Genomic DNA, 20,198 nt, shown 5'->3' with positions numbered 1-20,198 from the left:
TTACTAGACACTTACGAATTATTAACAAAAATAAGTCATCAGAAGGAATTTCAAAGACTACAATTTGGTTTATTGAATGCACCTTAACTGGCTCATTTTCCTTTGCAGAGTAATGACAAATTTCCTTCAGGTAAAAGAACCCTAGAGTTAGATGAAACAGTGACCGAGTTAACAGGCACAGAGTTAAAATTAACTCAGAAAGACTTGAAAGTAGCAGTGTGAAGGAGTCCGCCTAGGCAGTGCGGACCATGCCCGAACACCTCACAGCCTGCCATCAGGCACAACAGAAACAAACTCGCACAGGAATGTGCCGGGGAAAGGATTTGTCTGACAAGAGAAAGACTTCCATGTCAGGAGCCAAATACCACTAACTTCCCAAGGCTTAAGCCTACAAAATGCCAAATGATTACTGTGCATATGTGGAAACTTTTTTTCTAAGGAAACAAAAGTATTTTAATGAATCATTGGATATTTGGAAACAACTATTTTTTTTTTTTTTTTTAATTTCTACTGGCTATCTTCTCTAAATGCAATGGTTCTTTCATCCTGAGATACATGGTTAGAGCCTGTAAGAAAGGACCACTAGCCCATAGTCAATGTTTCAAAACTGTAAAGCCCATAAAGCAGTGTGTTGCTCTTTGATCCTATTTTTCTGAATTTACTTGAATAACAGATTTTTAAATCTATCCCAGAGAGACTTGAAGTTTTGGTCCTTGGCCTATTTGGAGGAGGAGGAATCAGGTTGAGGGAAGGTGGGTCAGGATAAGGAAGATAGTTCACAGACCTTTGATATTTTATTTCACTAACTGTCACACATACACAAATATTTTGTCCAAATAATTATTCTCAATGTGTATATGCAAAAACTGATTAACTTGGCCAGATCATCTAACTAGTAAATGGCAAGGATGGGATTAGAACCTATTTCTGTCTGACAACAAAGCATCTGCCAAGAAAACAGACTAAAGAAAATGAGTCTCTATATAATATTTAGTTTAACTGTATAAACAAATAGAAGCCCACAGTCAGCGTGGCATCTTATGCTAACTAAAGAAAGTCTAAAGTTATTTATAACACTTAAAAACTAGGGATGTAAACATATCAAAGATATGGCTATTAAATAATGCAGTGCTCTTCAAAATATATGTATATCTAGATGAACCTGCCCTTCTATATCTAGAAATGTGTTGTCCCCTTGGCAAGTCAGATACAAAATACAATTTTTCTGGAAATCCTATTTTGGAAATGTGAGTGGAGCCAGTTTACTAGACACACTCAGACCTCGAGATTCTGTGTTTGTTTGCTTTTTTTATTTTTCTTAACAGTAGGAGGAGCAAACCAAAAATACTATTAGCTATTTTTGAGCACACCTGCCACTCAATGATTCTGGTCATTATCAAAAAAAAATCAAACCCATCCCCTCAAAGGATGAAATTTTTCCAGTTTTGAGGATGTTAAAAAAAATGTGCCACAGGCTGAGAATTTCAAAATTTGCATTCCCAAAATGTTTTAAGCAATGATCGCATCATGAGGGTATGTGTTCTCTCTCAAACTGACTGCTTTGAATGAAACAACAGTTTCTGATGTATAAATTTCTGGTATGTTTACACAATCCTATTACTAGATTTAGGGTATGATTTCACTTTTTAAAATTTATCTGTTAGTCATCGAATTGCCAGTTAATTCTTATTTTGTGTCAGTCATTGTGCAAAGGCTCGGAGCCACAAAAATGAAAGTCATAGCAGTTGAGAGAGGGTTGTAAGGAAAATGGTAAAGAAAGAGAACCTCCAGGTTTATCCACATGGCTAATTGTCTAATTTCTCCAAGTAGCTAATATTCAAAAATTTAAAAATGAGAAAAGTAAGAGGGTAACACTAGGTGAATTACTAATTGCTTTTGTTGCTTCTAAAGAAGCCCAGATGGAAAGGGAACATAGTAGAAAGAGAACTGGAATGGTTAAGGGGATTTGACCAAAACTAGTCCATGAATCTGGGTAAGGCACCGAAACCTTTGGCCCTCAGCTTCCTCTTCTGAAGATGAGGAATTTTGACTTCATTATCTCAGAGGTCTCGTCCAACTCTGTAGGCTAATAAGCAACATGCTGGAGCTCTAGACAAACTCACACTTAATTTTGTTTCTTACGTTGGCTGCCTTTTCTGATTTTGCAGGACACTGGTCAAAAAAACCGTACAGATCATTGAAGACTAATTCATTTGCAGACATAGGTCATCTAGCCCATTCCTAGGAATTAGTTTGGCTACTTCCTTTAGCTATCTTCACAGTAACCAGAAAGGAGGCATCCTTCAAATATCCCCACCCCATTCCCCAAGGACAAGTGTTTTCGCACACTAAAACAACATAGTTTTAAGAGGAAAGGACACCTGTTCGGTTTAGGCCCTTCTTCCTTTCTTTTCTTTCCTTTTTTTTTTTTTTTTTTTTTTTTCTCTACTGAAGTATGAGACAAGTGAAAAATAGTTCCGTTATCCCAGTTCAGACCATACTTGTAAATTACTGAAATAAATCTGGTATCCACTGAAATATCTATAAATATGGCATTCGTGACTTGCTTCTAGCAACAGACGTTTGGGTCTAATGGTTCAAGACACTATTAGGGTCTTCCTAAATGAATAGTTAAAGCAGAAAACCAGCTGCTGAAAGAGGTGCTTTTTAAAAGAGTCAGTGCAAAGTTTTGACCAAAATTATTTCCTCCACTATCTCTGCCAGAGTCTGAAATTCAAGTATTGGAGAGTTTTTGTTTGTTGAATGAAAATGTTTTTCTAGAGACAATACCTTAAATCGTTACATATTACTAGACGTATCAGTTTTGAGATTTCTTTTTAAAGCCAGTTGGAAATAGGGCCGATGGGAATGGGACTCAAGTTAAGTGGGCCGGGTTTTAGAATGGCAGTCACTTAACTCTCGAGTTCGCTTTAGAATCTGCCTTAGGCATCTTGCGCATGATATTTTTAGTCTTATTGACAATCCCCTTTGCACAGAAAAACACAAGGCAGAAATGTACACACTGCCCAACCGGGTCAACACAGCATCTCTTCCGTAGTTGCCCAAGGAAGCACCGTGCAGGATTGTTCTACCCACTGATCCCCCCCATTTCCGCTGTTATGGGTCATGTCCCCGTCACCTCCAACTCTGTGAGATGTGAGACTTTACCAAGCGCTAAGTGAAGTAGGACTTCCTTGCGTTGAATGAAAATATCCTTCACTTAAATTTCCACAGAGTGCTGCCTTGTCCCGGCATTTGGTTTTTCTGGTGAATGTAGTAGCCTCACTGCACATGATTTTATGGATTTCAAGCCTGCCCTTACTATCCGTATTGTAATCTCCATTCTGGTTGACTGCCAGAGACAACAGTTCAGTTTAGTTATTTCAAAGTTTAATTTTCCTTCTAGCTTTGAATTTTCTGGCTGGAAAGTTATTGGGAGCATAAAGCTCTGGGGCACTTGAAGCTTCTAAGTCTCTACAGTCAAGTTACTTTGTGTAGTTTGGAATCAGAGGGGCTGTTCGCTCTCAAAGAAGTCCTGTATGAATTCTTATAAATCGACTTAAGTCCTTGCTTACAGTTGCAAGAAAATTATATCCTCCAACTTAAATAAGTGGACTGTGTATTGAAACTATTTAGAATGTAATTGTATGCTTTCCTCTTAATAAATCTAAACTTATGTTGGAACAGCAATGATATATGAGGCACTTAAAGCTGACTGTTAATACCACTTCCTGCATATTATTTTCAAATAAATACATGTTCATTTGCTAAGTGGATATTCTGCTTCATCAGCAAAGGATGCAACACGGATAGCAAAAGTCATTAGCATAATACAAATGCTTGCAAAACAACTTTGGAATGCCTAAACTAAAAACGTACACTACCAAGGACTTGGAAAGAATTTCAAGCTCCAAGGCCAAAGAATCTACTGCATATTAATCTTCTTTATCAAAAAGTTGATTTGGAGCACTAAAGACAAAAATAAGCCTATTGTGCAATAGCAAAAAAAAAAATCTTGGGAGACGGCATGGTATGGTGGAAAGATGCTCTGCTGGGGAGCAGGGGATCCGGTGGTCCTAATTTTGTCACCAATTAGCTTTGAAATCTTTAGCCAGGCATTTCAGCCCTATAAGCATGCATTTCCCCATCTGTAAAAGGAGGGGTTGAAGTATGTTTTCCCAGGGTTTTTTTCCTAACAAACAGAATCTCAGATTTTATGACCTAACCAAGGTGGCAGAGTCCAGAGAAAGAGTTTGAAAAACTCCTTACAAACTTAGAACTGGAGTTCTGCCTCCCAAGACTTTTAATTCTCCTAAGTGAAAGCAGGCATGCATATTCACCCAGCTGTCACCCTTGAAGAGAGCAGCGTCAATATGCTCTAACTTATATGAAGCCCAAAGTGCGATTGTTAAAAACCCCTATGCACAATTAGAGAATGGGCGATTGTTCTCCTCTGCTTTCACCACCTCACCTATGAACTCACCCAGTTCTGAAAGCTTTGCTTTAAGTATCTCCCTAATGTTAACATTATGAAAATATGGGGGGAGGGAGATTTTAGACGACAGATCGTCTGCATTTAAGATGAGGAATCTATGGGGTATGAAGGGAATTTATGATTGTTTCCCTCAATTTTTCCTGACACATACTTTGAAATTGTTTTCTCTTTTTTCCTACTGTCACTGTTGGGATACAAACGCATTCCTTTCTGTACACGTTCTGCAGTGTCATCATGCCTTTGGAGCACGTGCTGAGAGACTAAGTCGAGAGTTCTCCTGAGGAGTTGGTAGGGACTGATGCATTCAAGCAATGAAGAGATGGTGGGCACAGGGACCAGAGACCTTAGCATTCCTTAGCAAATCCTGGCTCTATAAAGCACACTGTTAGATTTATGCACGGCCACACAATTTCTAGGAATTAACGTCAGGGACTATAAAACTGACTCTTTAGGTGTATTTACATTTTACTTTGATTCACTTAGCCTACTGTATGCTTAAGTAACACACTGCAATGCAGCCTGATGTATACGCAGTTCACTGTGTTTAAGGTACTAACCTATTACCCACCTATGATTCAATTAAAAAATGAAACAAAATTCCAAGTGCCTTTTACACTTGTAATTACACAAAATTACATTGTACTTTTAGGTGGAAAGCTGCGAATACATGTGCCTGGAGCATTAAGTTCTACTATGTAAAAAAGAACTTCTGCTATATAATCATGCATTAAGAGGAAAATATACCTATGTTTAAAATCTATCATAATAAACCCCTATGAGATAATAATTTACAAGGACTATAGAGCTATATGGACTTGAGGAAAAAAATCAGTTCAAAGATACACTACAATAACTGAAAATACACAAGTGATACAAAACTTTAATGCTCTCTGTTCTAACATTTTCTAAATGACCATTAAACTTTGTAACTCTGTCACTTTTCCTGTCCTCAACAAGTCAATTTTTCAAGTACAGTAGGACTCGTAGCCCTTGTTTCTGTCTCCCAGGCAAGATGCTATTAGGGGTCACTTCCCACGTACGGAGAAAGCAATCTTCATGGATAATAATGATAAAACCTTATGGAATGCAAAAACAACCAAAATATGTATTCTCAGATGACTACGTTGGGGCCAAGTCAATATTAGTCCCACTTCACCCACGCACCACATAGTCTAAAAATGCTGTCAGCCTGATAAGAATTTCCTGATTTACTCTGTTTTCCAGCAGAAAATATAGGTCATCAAAATAAACCCCTGACAGTAAAAGAACAGTAGTTACACTACTGTCTTTTTATTTTGCTAGCCAGTTATATAGTCAAATAGTTGCTTTACCTGACAAAAAAAGTAATCTCGAAAAAGCCAGTGTAGTAAAAGCAACATGAAAATTTCAAGCACACTTTTCAACTACGTTCTTAAGTTCAACTCAGCCCAACATCTACTTAAACAATATCTACAGAAGCTCAAAGGATAGCAGAAATTGATCACTATTTACTAGTATGTGCCACTCATCGAGGTGGACAATTCAGGTGAAAAAGAAAGCTCATTTTTTGGTTTGTTGACGGTCTTAGCAAAAGAATACGATTTGAGAACTGAGTTTCGGGGCAACTGCAAAAGTTAGGTAAGGTATTGGAGTTATTTTTTTATTGAAAGCTAAATTTCATGATTAGTTATTTATAATTTTTCTGATACCGAATTTTATTTTCTAGCTCAAAAAAGTATGCCAATTCTAACCCCCACTAGAGAGTCGTATTTTAATGGAACTATTTTCACAACTCTGGAAAATAAAACCTTATTCACAACTATTCTGCTAAAGTTATTTTTGAAGGGGAAAAATACCTTTCTGAATGTTTAGTAAAGTTTGAGGCTGTTGCTCGTCCACATTCCAATTGATAATTGAAGGCCTCTACAGTCTCTCAGATGGAAGAAAGTAAAGAAGAAAAGGGTGGTTGATCTGGGACACAGTGTTCATAACACACAGAAAATGGATATCCAGCGTCTCTTTGCATCACTTGCCTGACTTGGACTTAAATGGTTTCCTCCATTACTTATATCTTTTATATTAAAGCCAAAGAAAAAGAGCACAACCAAAATGTTTTAACCTGTCACCCTTGATCACAAATTACAAAAAGTTTTCCCATTCCCCTCCCTAAAAGTAATCTTGCTTTGAAATGCTTAAGATGACGAAGGAAAAAAAAAAAAAAAAAAAGATAGCTAGAAAGTGAGGCTCCTTCCTCATTTGCCCTAGTTGTCCTGGTTAAGCTCACATTGCTCAGCAGATAAATCTAGAGTATGTACTCTTCCAGAATCAGCTGAATTTCAGTCCCTAAATTCTAAACAGAAGTTATCATTTCTTTCCAAAGAGTAGCACAATAAATCTAGTAAAGAGACAGGGGTAGAGGAAATAAATTAAATGGCCAGATTAATTAAAGGGCCAAACCCTGAAGACCACAATAAAATATATGTTTTTTAAGAAACTAAAAAAAAAAAAAAAAAAGTCAATCAATAAATTCTGTGGATGTTAGTTTCGGAACTATATCTAGATCCCTGATAGGTGTCTCTACCTCAGAGTATGTATATTTTTTTAAGTCTCACCAAATCAACCCACCCTAATTCCCAGAGTCTCAGGACCCTATTTTGGTACAGCCCCTGGCCACATGCTCACATATGTGTTTTATGTAGCGCTAACTAAGCCTTGACACACTGCGGGCGAACAGGGAGGAGCGTCCAGGGGTACCTAGTGCTTAATTCCCCAGAACCCTACTCTCCCTTCTAAAGGAACTTTATCATCTCCCTAGTTCCTGAATCCTTCTTATGCAACAGCATTCAGTCACTCTTGGCATGGTGGATACCCAGCATCCAGTGATCCAAGGTTACCTCTTAGCTGGGAAAGGAAAGGGTTCTTCTGTCCAACAGACTGAACCATAACGTCTCTGTGCTTTGATGGAATTAAAAATGAATGAGGAATTTGGGGAACAATCCCTGTCACCTAAGTATGGAAGATGACAGACTTTGCAGAGTACTTCTAGTAACATTTGACAGATATTACGCTAGACCCATGTTCCACCATAAAAGTTCCAGAAAAGTCATTCCATGGGCCCACTGTCCAGGTGGCCTCCCCTATGCCAGTGACACATTTCATCCTCTTAATCAAGAAAACCCTGAAACACTCCACCGTTTCAAAGGAAACAAAATATTTGGTTTAAAGGAAGTTTACTCACATACTCCTAAGACAGATGCCCTTGGTGAGCTTCAGAGAACTGGGCCCTAAGAGCTAGGGTGGCTACGAGGAACAGCTTCTGAGCCGGTGACAAGAGCTCACTGAAGCCCCCAGCCAGGTAATGCCTCACTTGGAATCCCCACCCGTCCACCTGGCAGCTCGTCCTTCCCGAAGCCTCGTCTCTTCTCTTCTGATGGCTTTCTGTTCAAGGGCGCTCCCGCAAGTCTCAGAGCATCCTCCGCGCCACCCGTCCCAGAGGGACGTCTTGGGAGCCCCAGACCGATACTCTCGCTGCCCCTCGCCCCCGCCCCCGGCAGGCTGCCCGGTCGGTGACTCACCTGCTGGCCAGGTTGGGGCGCCGGGTGGTAATAGGCTGTGGGGCAGGTTGCAGCTGCCACGGGGTTGGGCAGATACTGGGGCGCTCCATACGGCTGGGGGTGATACATCACCTCCGCACAACTCATGGCAGCCGGGGCAGCGGCGGCCCCGGAGCTGCGGCCGCTGCTCTACGCGCTCGCGCGACGGGCGCCGCCGCAGCTGCCGCCTCTGTCGCAGCCCCAGCTGCTACTGTGGCGAAGGCGGGTCCTCGGCGGCCGTGGGCTCCGCGCGGGGCGCGGGCTCGGGAGGGGTTGGCAATCGGCGGGGGCCCATGCGCGGGCACCCTCATCTTCAGCCCCTCCGGGTGTCCCCTGGCCTGCGCTTATATAGCGACTCGGGGACGCACTGGCCCGCCGCGCGGCGGGAGCATGGCAGTGCGGGGCTCGGGCGAGGGCAGCGGCGCCCACGGCAGCGCCAGCCGCAGCCGCAGCCCCGGCCGGGGTCGGGCAGACCTGGGGAACCGGGCTCTGGTTTGCATATACACAATGCACGCCCGGGGCTCGTCCTATCACCGGCGCTCCCGGCTGGGCGAGGACCGGGAGGCGGGGGCAGAGGGAGGGGGCCGACAGGGGAGGAGGGGGAGCACCTCGCCTCTCCCGGCTCTGACGCGGAGCTCCGCGAAGTTCCTCCAACTCGGTCGGTGGCGGGCCGGTCGCCCAGCAGGGGGACCCCGGGGAGGGCCGGCCGCGGATTGGAGCGAAGTTGCAAGCTCTCTCCGCCTCCCGGCAGCGGGGTGGTGGTGGGAGGGAAGGAATGGTATGCGAGAGGTTCCACGCCGTGAAAGCTCCGCGGGTTCCCACCCCATCTCCTGTCACCTGGGCGCCGGGGCGAGGGCTTCCCAGCCCCAAGGAGCTTTTACAAGGAACACCAAACTGGAGGCCAAGGCTAAAGGAAGGCCAAGTGCACTAGGAGGTAAAACAGAGCAGGCGCAAAATGAGCTGGAATTGGCTCCTACATTTAATATAACCGTAAGTGAAAGTTAACTTCATGGCAAGCGCGCACGTGCCAAGAATGCGACGCGGTTTTCCGTAAGCAATCTCCGCTTTAAGTTAACACCTTCATGGTATGACCTCCTTGCGGGACGTCAGCCTCTTCTGGCTTTTTCAGCCTGGTTTCCATAGAGCAACAGACAGTGACAGTCGATTAAACCCATCCAGCTATTATTTAAAGGTTGATTTGCACGTGGTTTACAATCCTCTCGGAAATGAAAAGTTTGTTCCTAGGAATGTAATTGTATTTCAGTATAATCAGGTAAAGTAGAAAAGATTTATACTTATTTTATAAATAAGCAAACTCTCTGACCAAGTGTATCTCTCCCCCTATATATGACACAGAACAATCTCTTTCGTTTTCACAGAGACTATCCTTTGAGGAGAAGTTAATCTAGATGTTAAATGTCCTGATGTTGTTATGGACAGACTTGTGTCCCCCTAAAATTCACGTGTTGAAGCCAAACCCCCAATGAGACTGTATTTGGAGACAAAACCTATCAGGAGGTAATTAAGATTAAATGAGGTCATAAAGATGGGGCCCTAATCTAGAACTGGTGTCTTTATAAGAAGAGGAAGAGATGCCACAGATCTGCCTGCTTTGGCACAGAGGAAAAGCCTTGTGACACCCAGTGAGAAGCCTCAGTCTACAAGCCAGGAAGAGAGGCCTCACCAGAAATTAACTCTGAGGGTACTTTGATCTTGGATTTTTAGCCTCCAAAACTGTGACAAAATAATTTCTGTGTTTAAGCCACCCAGCCTGTGGTATTTTGTTATGGCGGCCCTAGCAGACTAATGCAGATGTACAGTACTAATATACTGTTTGTATTGTTAACCTTTATATGAATGTGTATGTGGCTATGTATAACTACACAAACACACAAATATATAAATGCATATACACTCACACATGCCCTCACTCATACACTCAAATATACAAACTATAGTAATTGGATAGGAACTCTTGGCTACTCACAGCAGCTCCTATTCACTCACTCATTCTTTCATCCACTGAAAATTAAAAATATATTAAGAGCTTTCACAGTTTAGACTTTGTACTCTTTGTAATGGAGGAGTATTCCAATCAGTAACAGACATACAAATTTATTTAAAATGTGTATTACTGCCTTTTCACAAGTTGACAACCAGTGGTCATACCCATCTTCTGTGTTCCAGGTTCATCTACTCAGTTTCTGTCTGGATGGCTCCACGTAGATGTTCCGTAGGAACCTCAGTCGTAATAGCACTAATATTTTCCCCATAGCCCCAACCTGACCCTCCTCTTTTAATCCCCATTTCAGGTGTTGAAACTCCCACCCTAGTTGCTGAGCCGGAAATCTGGGAATCATCCAACATCACAGTCTCCACATCTGGTCTTGGAGTCCGTTTCATCCACACTTTTACCTTTCTACTGGCTCTCTCCACTCATCTCTTTATCTCTGCTGCTATGATCCTTAGTTCACTCAGCTCCTCTCACCCAGAATCCCGCAAGAGGCACCTACCTGATTTCCAGACCCCAAGTTCAACCCTCTTCTCATCCATTTTTCATGATTTGTCTTCCCATTCTTTTCCATCCCAGCCACTGCAAATCCAACAAAGTAATGATGCTTGACCCTCTTTTAAAAAAAATTTCCCAGCAGCTCCCCACAGTCCACAGTCCCAACTCTTTAACATTCAAATTTTGGCCCCTACCTATGTTACCATCTCCTGCAACTGTCCATTCAGCCATTTGAATTGAGACCTCTCTTTCTAGGAAGAAGCGTGTTCGCTTAACACCACTAACTTTATCTTCAGATAATTTATCTGTAACTGATTATTTTTTTGTACAATTATGTGCTCAATATGTCTCCTCCACTAGACAATTGCTGAGACCATTTATATCTTGTACATCTAACATTTAAAAGGTGTTCAGGCTATTATTTGTTGACTTAGAAAATAAAGGCAGAACTAGATCCAACATGTTCATACCCCAGTTTCTGTATCTTCCCTGTGCCCCATACAGCCTCTATCTAGTATGCTGCAAATATTTACTGTATGACAAAGATGTAGTTCTCAGATCCTAGTAAGTCATGGACTCAAAAGTCTGGAGGTATTTGGCAAAATCTTTCTATAATGCAATATCTTTGCTTTGATACCTCCCTTCATTTCCATATTGCAGCGATGGAAGAAAATGAGAAAATTAAGATAAATTCTGCCCAGACAGAATTAGAATCTAGAAGAAGCATAGACAGAACAGAAGGAGAAAATAACCCGTCAAAGGGTGGAGTCTTTGTTTGCTCATTAATAAAAAGTAGGATCATTCCTGTTAAGGAGAGCTAATTTGGAGTTCTGATAGGAAAACAGATGCGCCTTACTTCCCCCAGGTAGATGTTTAGGGTTTTAGAATAGAAAAGAATCAAAAAGATCACCTAGTCTAAAACATCTTCTTTCAAAGATAAGCATACAAGTGGTCAGATTAAAATCTCCTAGGGAAATGGAGGCAGAACTAAAACCAAAGTGTCCAGGTCTCTGAACTCTTAGTTCAGTTCTTTATCACCCACAGTAATATTTATAAACAAACACATATGTAAATCTACATGCATGCATACATTATATGTGTGTGTGCATACATGTACCTATTTGTGTATATCCATTTATGCATATAAGAAGAGGTTTTAGATGAGATTATCCTTTGGTGAACCTTGAGTTGTGGAAAAGAAGTGAGGGGAAATGTAGGCCAATTACATTTGACAATAGTGAGTCACCCACACCAGAGAATTTGATCTAACCACTGGTGTACTCATTTTCATATCTGTCACGCAGAGGTGGGTGTCACAATTACTTGGAATAACTCAGCGATGGGATGGAACTTGATAATTTGCACTTCTGAGCTCAAGTTCCTCAAAAAGTACTCATTTACCTTCTTTTTCTTCTCTGTGTCCACCACTGATCTTCTGGTTGAGTGATGTGGAACTCAAGCCTACCCATCCAGTGTTTACCCTCCTACTCTTTTCTATCCCAGCCACCGTAGTTTTAATAGAATACTTAGATGACCTTAAATGTTCCCAACTCTTCTGAGTCAGGAGTTTACAGTCATTATATTTTTGGTCCCACCCACCAACTTTCCCAGAATATTTCCAAATTTTCCAGCTGGAATTTAGCGGCGTGAACTCCCCAGACCAGTTTTATTTGGAGGGGTAACTTGAAGTAGATTTTCCCAATATTTCTTGGGGTAAGACAGGGCAAAGAGGGGGGCAGCTTTTTGTTTTTGAGGGATGACAACCAGGCTTGTCTTTAACTTAGGGTCTCAGTGTAAGAGAGCACATGGGACCTGCAGTGCCTGTGCTGGACATCTCAGCATGTGTATCCAAGCTCTCTTCCCAGGCCACCAAACAGCTGATTCTTGGCCAGCACTCTGGCCCACTGATAACGCAGCCTGCTCTAGGAATTACCGCTCTGAGCAAGTGGACTTGGTTCATTTGCTCAGAAAATTCCCAGGTCTTGAGGACATAAACGTGGTTGTTCTAGGCAGAATAACGCCTATGAATATGTTTATCATATAGCAAAAGAGAGTTAAAATTGCAGACGGAATTAAGGCTACTAATGAGTAGATTTTAAGATAGAAGAATTATCCCAGATTATCTGGGTGAGCCCAGTGTATGTAATCGCAAGTGTCCTTTTAAGAGGGGAGACAGGAAGCAGACGAGTCAGTGTCATATTTTTTTTTTTTTTCACACACACACACTGTATTTCATTTTTACAAGAGATAGACTGACACCAAGCATTGTACATGGATGACCACAACAAAAGCAACAATGATTGCAATTACCAAACCTGAAACACACTCATACTATGTCATAATATTGACATTCAGTCCAGTAATCCTCCACTGTAACAGCTCCTTTACTTTGCAGTGAAAATTTATTTGTATATTCTTTGCCTCTGAGTCCTTGTGGGATTTTTTTTTTTTAAATTCAGACAGAAAGTCACAAAAATTATACTCATCCTCATCAGTTCACTCAGTCCCATGTAATTAATTTTTTTTTCATCTTGATCTTTTGTTAGCACTTTTACGAGTTCATCAGTTTTTCATTAGAGTTCTGAAAATGCTTATTCATTCAGTTCAGCAGTACAGTCAGTTACCAGAAAACCTGTACTTGTCAGAGTCTTTTCCATGAATTTCTTGAAGATGAAACCCTTTTATAGGAACATATTTGCAAAAGCATCAGAGTACACCCAGAACTGTCTGTAAATGACAAAAGACTTAAAAATGACCACAGTTAAAGATTTGATGAAAGTTCATAATAATGCAGTTGACAAGAAAATTAGTTATTTCTGAGATATACATTTTAAACTAATAACTAGGATTATGACTTATAACATTATACCAGATCATATAAGATTTTTAGAAATTTCATGTAGGGCTTCCCTGGTGGCGCAGTGGTTGAGAATCTGCCTGCCAATGCAGGGGACATGGGTTCGAACCCTGGTCTGGGAAGATCCCACATGCCGCGGAGCAACTAGGCCCGTGAGCCACAATTACTGAGCCTGCGCGTCTGGAGCCTGTGCTCCGCAACAAGAGAGGCCACGATAGTGAGAGGCCCGCGCACCGCGATGAAGAGTGGCCCCCACTTGCCACAACTAGAGAAAGCCCTCTCACAGAAACGAAGACCCAACACAGCCATAAATAAATAAAATAAATAAAATAGTGTTTAAAAAAAAAAAAAAAGAAATTTCATGTAATGTCTGAAACATTTATATTAACATATTTCCATACACATAACCCAAGGAAAGTTTAGCATTAGTTGTTTTGTTTGTTTGTTTTTTTATACTGCAGGTTCTTATTAGGCATCAATTTTATACACATCAGTGTATACTTGTCAATCCCAATCGCCCAATTCAGCACACTACCATCCCTACCCCACCACAGTTTTCCCCCCTTGGTGTCCATATGTCCGTTCTCTACATCTCTGTCTCAACTTCTGCCCTGCAAACTGGCTCATCTGTACCATTTTTCTAGGTTCCACATACATGCGTTAATATACGATATTTGTTTTTCTCTTTCTGACTTACTTAACTCTGTATGACAGTCTCTAGATCCATCCACGTCTCAACAAATAACTCAATTTCGTTCCTTTTTATGGCTGAATAATATTCCATTGTATATATGTACCACATCTTCTTTATCCATTCGTCTGTTGATGGGCATTTAGGTTGCTTCCATGACCTAGCTATTGTAAATAGTGCTGCAATGAACATTCGGGTGCATGTGTCTTTTTGAATTACGGTTTTCTCTGGGTATATGCCCAGTAGTGGGATTGCTGGATCATATGGTAATTCTATTTTTAGTTTTTTAAGGAACCTCCATATTGTTTTCCATAGTGGCTGTATCAATTTACATTCCCACCAACAGTGCAAGAGGGTTCCCTTTTCTCCACACCCTCTCCAGCATTTGTTGTTTGTAGATTTTCTCATGATGCCCATTCTAATTGGTGTGAGGTGATACCTCATTGTAGTTTTGATTTTCATTTCTCTAATAATTAGTGATGTTGAGCATCTTTTCATGTGCTTCGTGGCCGTCTGTATGTCTTCTTTGGAGAAATGTCTATTTAGGTCTTCTGCCCATTTTTGGATTGGGGTGTTTGTTTCTTTAATATTGAGCTGAATGAGCTGTTTATATATTTTGGAGATTAATCCTTTGTCCGTTGATTCGTTTGCAAATATTTTCTCCCATTCTGAGGGTTGTCTTTTCATCTTGTTTATGGTTTCCTTGGCTGTGCAAAAGCTTTGAAGTTTCATTAGGTCCCATTTGTTTATTTTTGTTTTTATTTCCATTACTCTAGGAGGTGGATCAAAAAAGATCTTGCTGTGATTTATGTCAAAGAGTGTTCTTCCTATGTTTTCCTCTAAGAGTTTTATAGTGTCCAGTCTTATATTTAGGTCTCTAATCCATTTTGAGCTTATTTTTGTGTATGGTGTTAGGGAGTATTCTAATTTCATTCTTTTACATGTAGCTGTCCAGTTTTCCCAGCACCACTTATTGAAGAGACTGTCTTTTCTCCATTGTATATCTTTGCCTCCTTTGTCACAGATTAGTTGACCATAGGTGCGTGGGTTTATCTCTGGGCTTTCTATCTTGTTCCATTGATCTATGTTTCTGTTTTTGTGCCAGTACCATATTGTCTTGATTACTGTAGCTTTGTAGTATAGTCTGAAGTCAGGGAGTTTGATTCCTCCAGCTCCGTTTTTTTCCCTCAAGACTGTTTTGGCTATTCGGGGTCTTTTGTGTCTCCATATAAATTTTAAGATGATTTGTTCTAGCTCCGTAAAAAATGCCATTGGTAATTTGATAGGGACTGCATTGAATCTGTAGATTGCTTTGGGTAGTATAGTCATTTTCACAATGTTGATTCTTCCAATCCAAGAACATGGTATATCTCTCCATCTGTTGGTATCATCTTTAATTTCTTTCATCAGTGTCTTATAGTTTTCTGCATACAGGTCTTTTGTCTCCCTAGGTAGGTGTATTCCTAGGTATTTTATTCTTTTTGTTGCAATAGTAAATGGGAGTGTTTCCATAATTTCTCTTTCAGATTTTTCATCATTAGTGTATAGGGATGCCAGAGATTTCTGGGCATTAATTTTGTATCCTGCTACTTTACCAAATTCATTGATTAGCTCTAGTAGTTTTCTGGTGGCATTTTTAGGATTCTCTTTGTATAGTATCATGTCATCTGCAGACAGTGACAGTTTTACTTCTTCTTTTCCAATTTGTATTCCTTTTATTTCTTTTTCTTCTCTGATTGCTGTGACTAGGGCTTCCAAAACTATGTTGAATAATAGTGTTGAGAGTGGACATCCTTGTCTTGTTCCTGATCTTAGAGGAAATGGTTTCAGTTTTTCACCATTGAGAATGATGTTTGCTGTGGGTTTGTCATATATGGCCTTTATTATGTTGAGGTAGGTTCCTTCTATGCCCACTTTCTGGAGAGTTTTTATCATAAATGGGTGTTGAATTTTGTCAAAAGCTTTTTCTGCATCTATTGAGATGACCATATGGTTTTTATTCTTCAATTTGTTAATATGGTGTATCACATTCAATGATTTGTGTATATTGAAGAATCCTTGCATCCCTGGGATAAATCCCACTTGATCATGTTGTATGATCCTTTTAATGTGTTGTTGGATTCTGTTTGCTAGTATTTTGTTGAGGATTTTTGCATCTATATTCATCAGTGATATTGGTCTGTAATTTTCTTTTTTTGTAGTGTCTTTGTCTGGTTTTGGTATCAGGGTGATGGTGGCCTCATAGAATGAGTTTGGGAGTGTTCCTTCCTCTGCAATTTTTTGGAAGAGTTTGAGAAGGATAGGTGTTAGCTCTTCTCTAAATGTTTGATAGAATTCACCTGTGAAGCCATCTGGTCCTGGACTTTTGTTTGTTGGAAGATTTTTAATCACAGTTTCAATTTCATTACTTGTGATTGGTCTGTTCATATTTTCTGTTTATTCCTGGTTCAGTCTTGGAAGGTTATACCTTTCTAAGAATTTGTCCATTTCTTCCAGGTTGTCCATTTTATTGGCATAAAGTTGCTTGTAGTAGTCTCTTAGGATGCTTTGTATTTCTGCGGTGTCTGTTGTAACTTCTCCTTTTTCATTTCGGATTTTATTGACTTGAGTCCTCTCCCTCTTTTTCTTGATGAGTCTGGCTAATGGCTTATCAATTTTGTTTATCTTCTCAAAGAACCAGCTTTTAGTTTTATTGATCTTTGCTATTGTTTTCTTCGTTTCTATTACATTTATTTCCACTCTGATCTTTATGATTTCTTTCCTTCTGCTAACTTTGGGTTTTGTTTGTTCTTCTTTCTCTAGCTTCTTTAGGTGTAAGGGTAGATTGTTTACTTGAGATTTTTGTTTCTTTAGGAAGGCTTGTATAGCTATAAACTTCCCTCTTAGAACTGCTTTTGCTGCATCCCATAGGTTTTGGGTCGTCGTGTTTTCATTGTCATTTGTCTCTAGGTATTTTTTGATTTCCTCTTTGATTTCTTCAGTGATCTCTTGGTTATTTAGTAACGTATTGTTTAGCCTCCATGTGTTTGTCTTTTTTACCTTTTTTTCCCTGTAATTCATTTCTAATCTCATAGCATTGTGGTCAGAAAAGATGCTTGATATGATTTCAATTTTCTTAAATTTACTGAGGCTTGATTTGTGACCCAAGATGTGATCTATCCTGGAGAATGTTCCATGCGCACTTGAGAAGAACGTGTAATCTGCTGTTTTTGGATGGAATGTCCTATAAATATCAATTAAATCTATGTGGTCTATTGTGTCATTTAAAGCTTCTGTTTCCTTATTTATTTTCATTTTGGATGATCTGTCCATTGGTGCAAGTGAGGTGTTAAAGTCCCCCACTATTATTGTGTTACTGTCGATTTCCTCTTTTATAGTTGTTAGCAGTTGCCTTATGTATTGAGGTGCTCCTATGTTGGGTGCATATATATTTATAATTGTTATATCTTCTTCTTGGATTGATCCCTTGATCATTATGTAGTGTCCTTCCTGGTCTCTTGTAACATTCTTTATTATAAAGTCTATTTTATCTGATATGAGTATAGCTACTCCAGCTTTCTTTTGATTTCCATTTGCATGGAATATCTTTTTCCATCCCCTCACTTTCAGTCTGTATGTGTCCCTAGCTCTAAAGTGGGTCTCTTGTAGACAGCATATATATGGGTCTTGTTTTTGTATCCATTCAGCCAGTCTATGTCTTTTGGTTGGGGCATTTAATCCATTCACGTTTAAGGTAATTATCGATATGTATGTTCCTCTGACCATTTTCTTAATTGTTTTGGGTTTGCTTTTGTAGGTCCTTTTCTTCTCTTGTGTTTCCCACTTAGAGAAGTTCCTTTAGTATTTGTTGTAGAGCTGGTTTGGTGGTGCTGAATTCTCTTAGCTTTTGCTTGTCTGTAAAGCATTTGATTTCTCCATCAAATCTAAATGAGATCCTTGCCGGGTAGAGTAATCTTGGTTGTAGGTTCTTCCCTTTCATCACTTTAAGTATATCATGCCACTCCCTTCTGGCTTGTAGAGTTTCTGCTGAGAAATCAGCTGTTAACCTTATGGGAGTTCCCTTGTATGTTATTTGTCGCTTTTCCCTTGCTGCTTTCAATAATTTTTCTTTGTCTTTAATTTTTGCCAATTTGATTACTATGTGTCTTGGCGTGTTTCTCCTTGGGTTTATCCTGTATGGGACTCTCTGTGCTTCCTGGACTTGGGTGGCTATTTCCTTTCCCATGTTAGGGAAGTTTTCGACTATAATCTCTTCAAATATTTTCTCTGGTCCTTTCTCTCTCTCTTCTCCTTCTGGGACCCCTATAATGCGAGTGTTGTTGCGTTTAATGTTGCCCCAGAGGTCTCTTAGGCTGTCTTCATTTCTTTTCATTCTTTTTTCTTTAGTCTGTTCCGCAGCAGTGAATTCCACCATTCTGTCTTCCAGGTCACTTATCCGTTCTTCTGCCTCAGTTATTCTGCTATTGATTCCTTCTAGTGTAGTTTTCATTTCAGTTATTGTATTGGTCATCTCTGTTTGTTTGTTCTTTAATTCTTCTAGGTCTTTGTTAATCATTTCTTGCATCTTCTCAATCTTTGCCTCCATTCTTATTCCGAGGTCCTGGATCATCTTCACTATCATTATTCTGAATTCCTTTTCTGGAAGGTTGCCTATCTCCACTTCATTTAGTTGTTTTTCTGGGGTTTTTTCTTGTTCCTTCATCTGGTATATAGCCCTCTGCCTTTTCATCTTGTCTATCTTTCTGTAAATGTGGTTTTTGGCCCACAGGCTGCAGGATTGTAGTTTTTCTTGCTTCTGCTCTCTGCCCTCTGGTGGTTGAGGCTATCTAAGAGGCTTGATGGGAGGCTCTGGTGGTGGGTAGAGCTGACTGTTGCTGTGGTGGTCAGAGCTCTGTAAAACTTTAATCCACTTGACTGTTGATGGGTGGGGCTGGGTGCCCTCCCTGTTGGTTGTTTTGCCTGAGGCAACCCAACACTGGAGCCTACCTGGGCTCTTTGGTGGGGTTAATGGCAGACTCTGGGAGGGCTCATGCCAAGGAGCACTTCCAAGTACCTCCGCTGCCAGTGTCCTTGTCCCCACGGTGAAACAGAGCCACCCCCCACCTCTGCAGGAGACCCCCCAACACCAGCAGATAGGCCTGGTTCAGTCCCCCCAGGGTCACTGCTCCTTCCCCTGGGTCCCGATGTGCACACTACTTTGTGTGTGCCCTCCAAGAGTGGGGTCTCTGTTTCCCCCAGTCCTGTCGAAGTCCTGCAATCAATTCCCACTAGGCTTCAAAGTCTGATTCTCTAGGAATTCCTCCTCCCATTGCCGGACCCCCAGGTTGGGAAGCCTGACGTGGGGCTCAGAACCTTCACTCCAGTGGGTGGACTTCTGTGGTATAAGTGTTTGCCAGTCTGTGAGTCTCCCACCCAGCAGTTATGGGATTTGATTTTACTCTGATTGCGCCCCTCCTACCGTCTCACTGTGGCTTCTCCTCTGTCCTTGGACGTGGGGTATCCTCCTTGGTGAAGTCCAGTGTCTTCCTGTCGATGATTGTACAGCAGCCAGTTGTGATTCTGGTGCTCTCGCAAGAGGGAATGAGAGCACGTCCTTCTACTCCGCCATCTTGGTTAATCCCCCGAGTCAGTGTCATAGTGATGTGAAGTGAAAACTACTCTCCAGCCATCACTGACTTGGAAGATGGAAAGGAACCACAAGCCAAGAAGTACAGGCAGCCTCTACAAGCTAGAAAACACATGCAGTGGGCTCGCCTAGAGCCTCCAGAAGGAATGCAGCCCGGCCAACAACACCATTTTGGACTTCAGACCTCCAAAAGTGTAAGATAATAAATTTGCATCGCTTTAAGTCATTGAGTTTGTGGTGATTTGTTATAGCAGCAATAGGAAACTAATCAACAATTTAGTGGGTGAGTGGGTGCTAGAAGGGAGGACTTGGGTGAGCATGTCCCCCTTTGCCCTACAGATTCCTCGGAGGAGAGGCACAATAGGAGGAGAACCAGTGAGAGGTTCTCTAAAGCTCAGGGGCCAGGGAGGGACTCTGGCTGCCTGGATCTAAGAGTGGTTCTAATAAT

At 40.9% G+C, this 20,198-nt stretch overlaps 1 protein-coding gene across 4 annotated transcripts in view; it reads right to left on the bottom strand.

Annotated features, from left to right (window-relative positions):
* The window catches only part of VGLL3 (vestigial like family member 3), a 47,741-nt gene extending 39,229 nt beyond the window's left edge, over window positions 1-8,512 (bottom strand). For 3 of the 4 annotated variants that reach the window (XM_068546906.1, XM_068546907.1, XM_068546908.1), the window contains exon 1: window positions 8,050-8,508. In XM_068546906.1, the coding sequence (XP_068403007.1) occupies window positions 8,050-8,175 (126 nt within the window). In that variant the 5' untranslated portion in view covers window positions 8,176-8,508. Of the gene's footprint in view, window positions 1-8,049 lie in introns of all 4 variants that reach the window. The other variant, XM_068546905.1, reaches the window with a different exon arrangement.
* Window positions 8,513-20,198: the final 11,686 nt, after the last annotated feature.

Source organism: Eschrichtius robustus, chromosome 6, assembly GCF_028021215.1.
Source record: "Eschrichtius robustus isolate mEscRob2 chromosome 6, mEscRob2.pri, whole genome shotgun sequence".
NCBI classification, from domain to species: Eukaryota; Metazoa; Chordata; class Mammalia; order Artiodactyla; family Eschrichtiidae; genus Eschrichtius; species Eschrichtius robustus.
The sequence above is the reverse complement of the archived record's forward strand: the minus strand, read 5'-3'. Positions and strand labels throughout refer to the sequence as shown.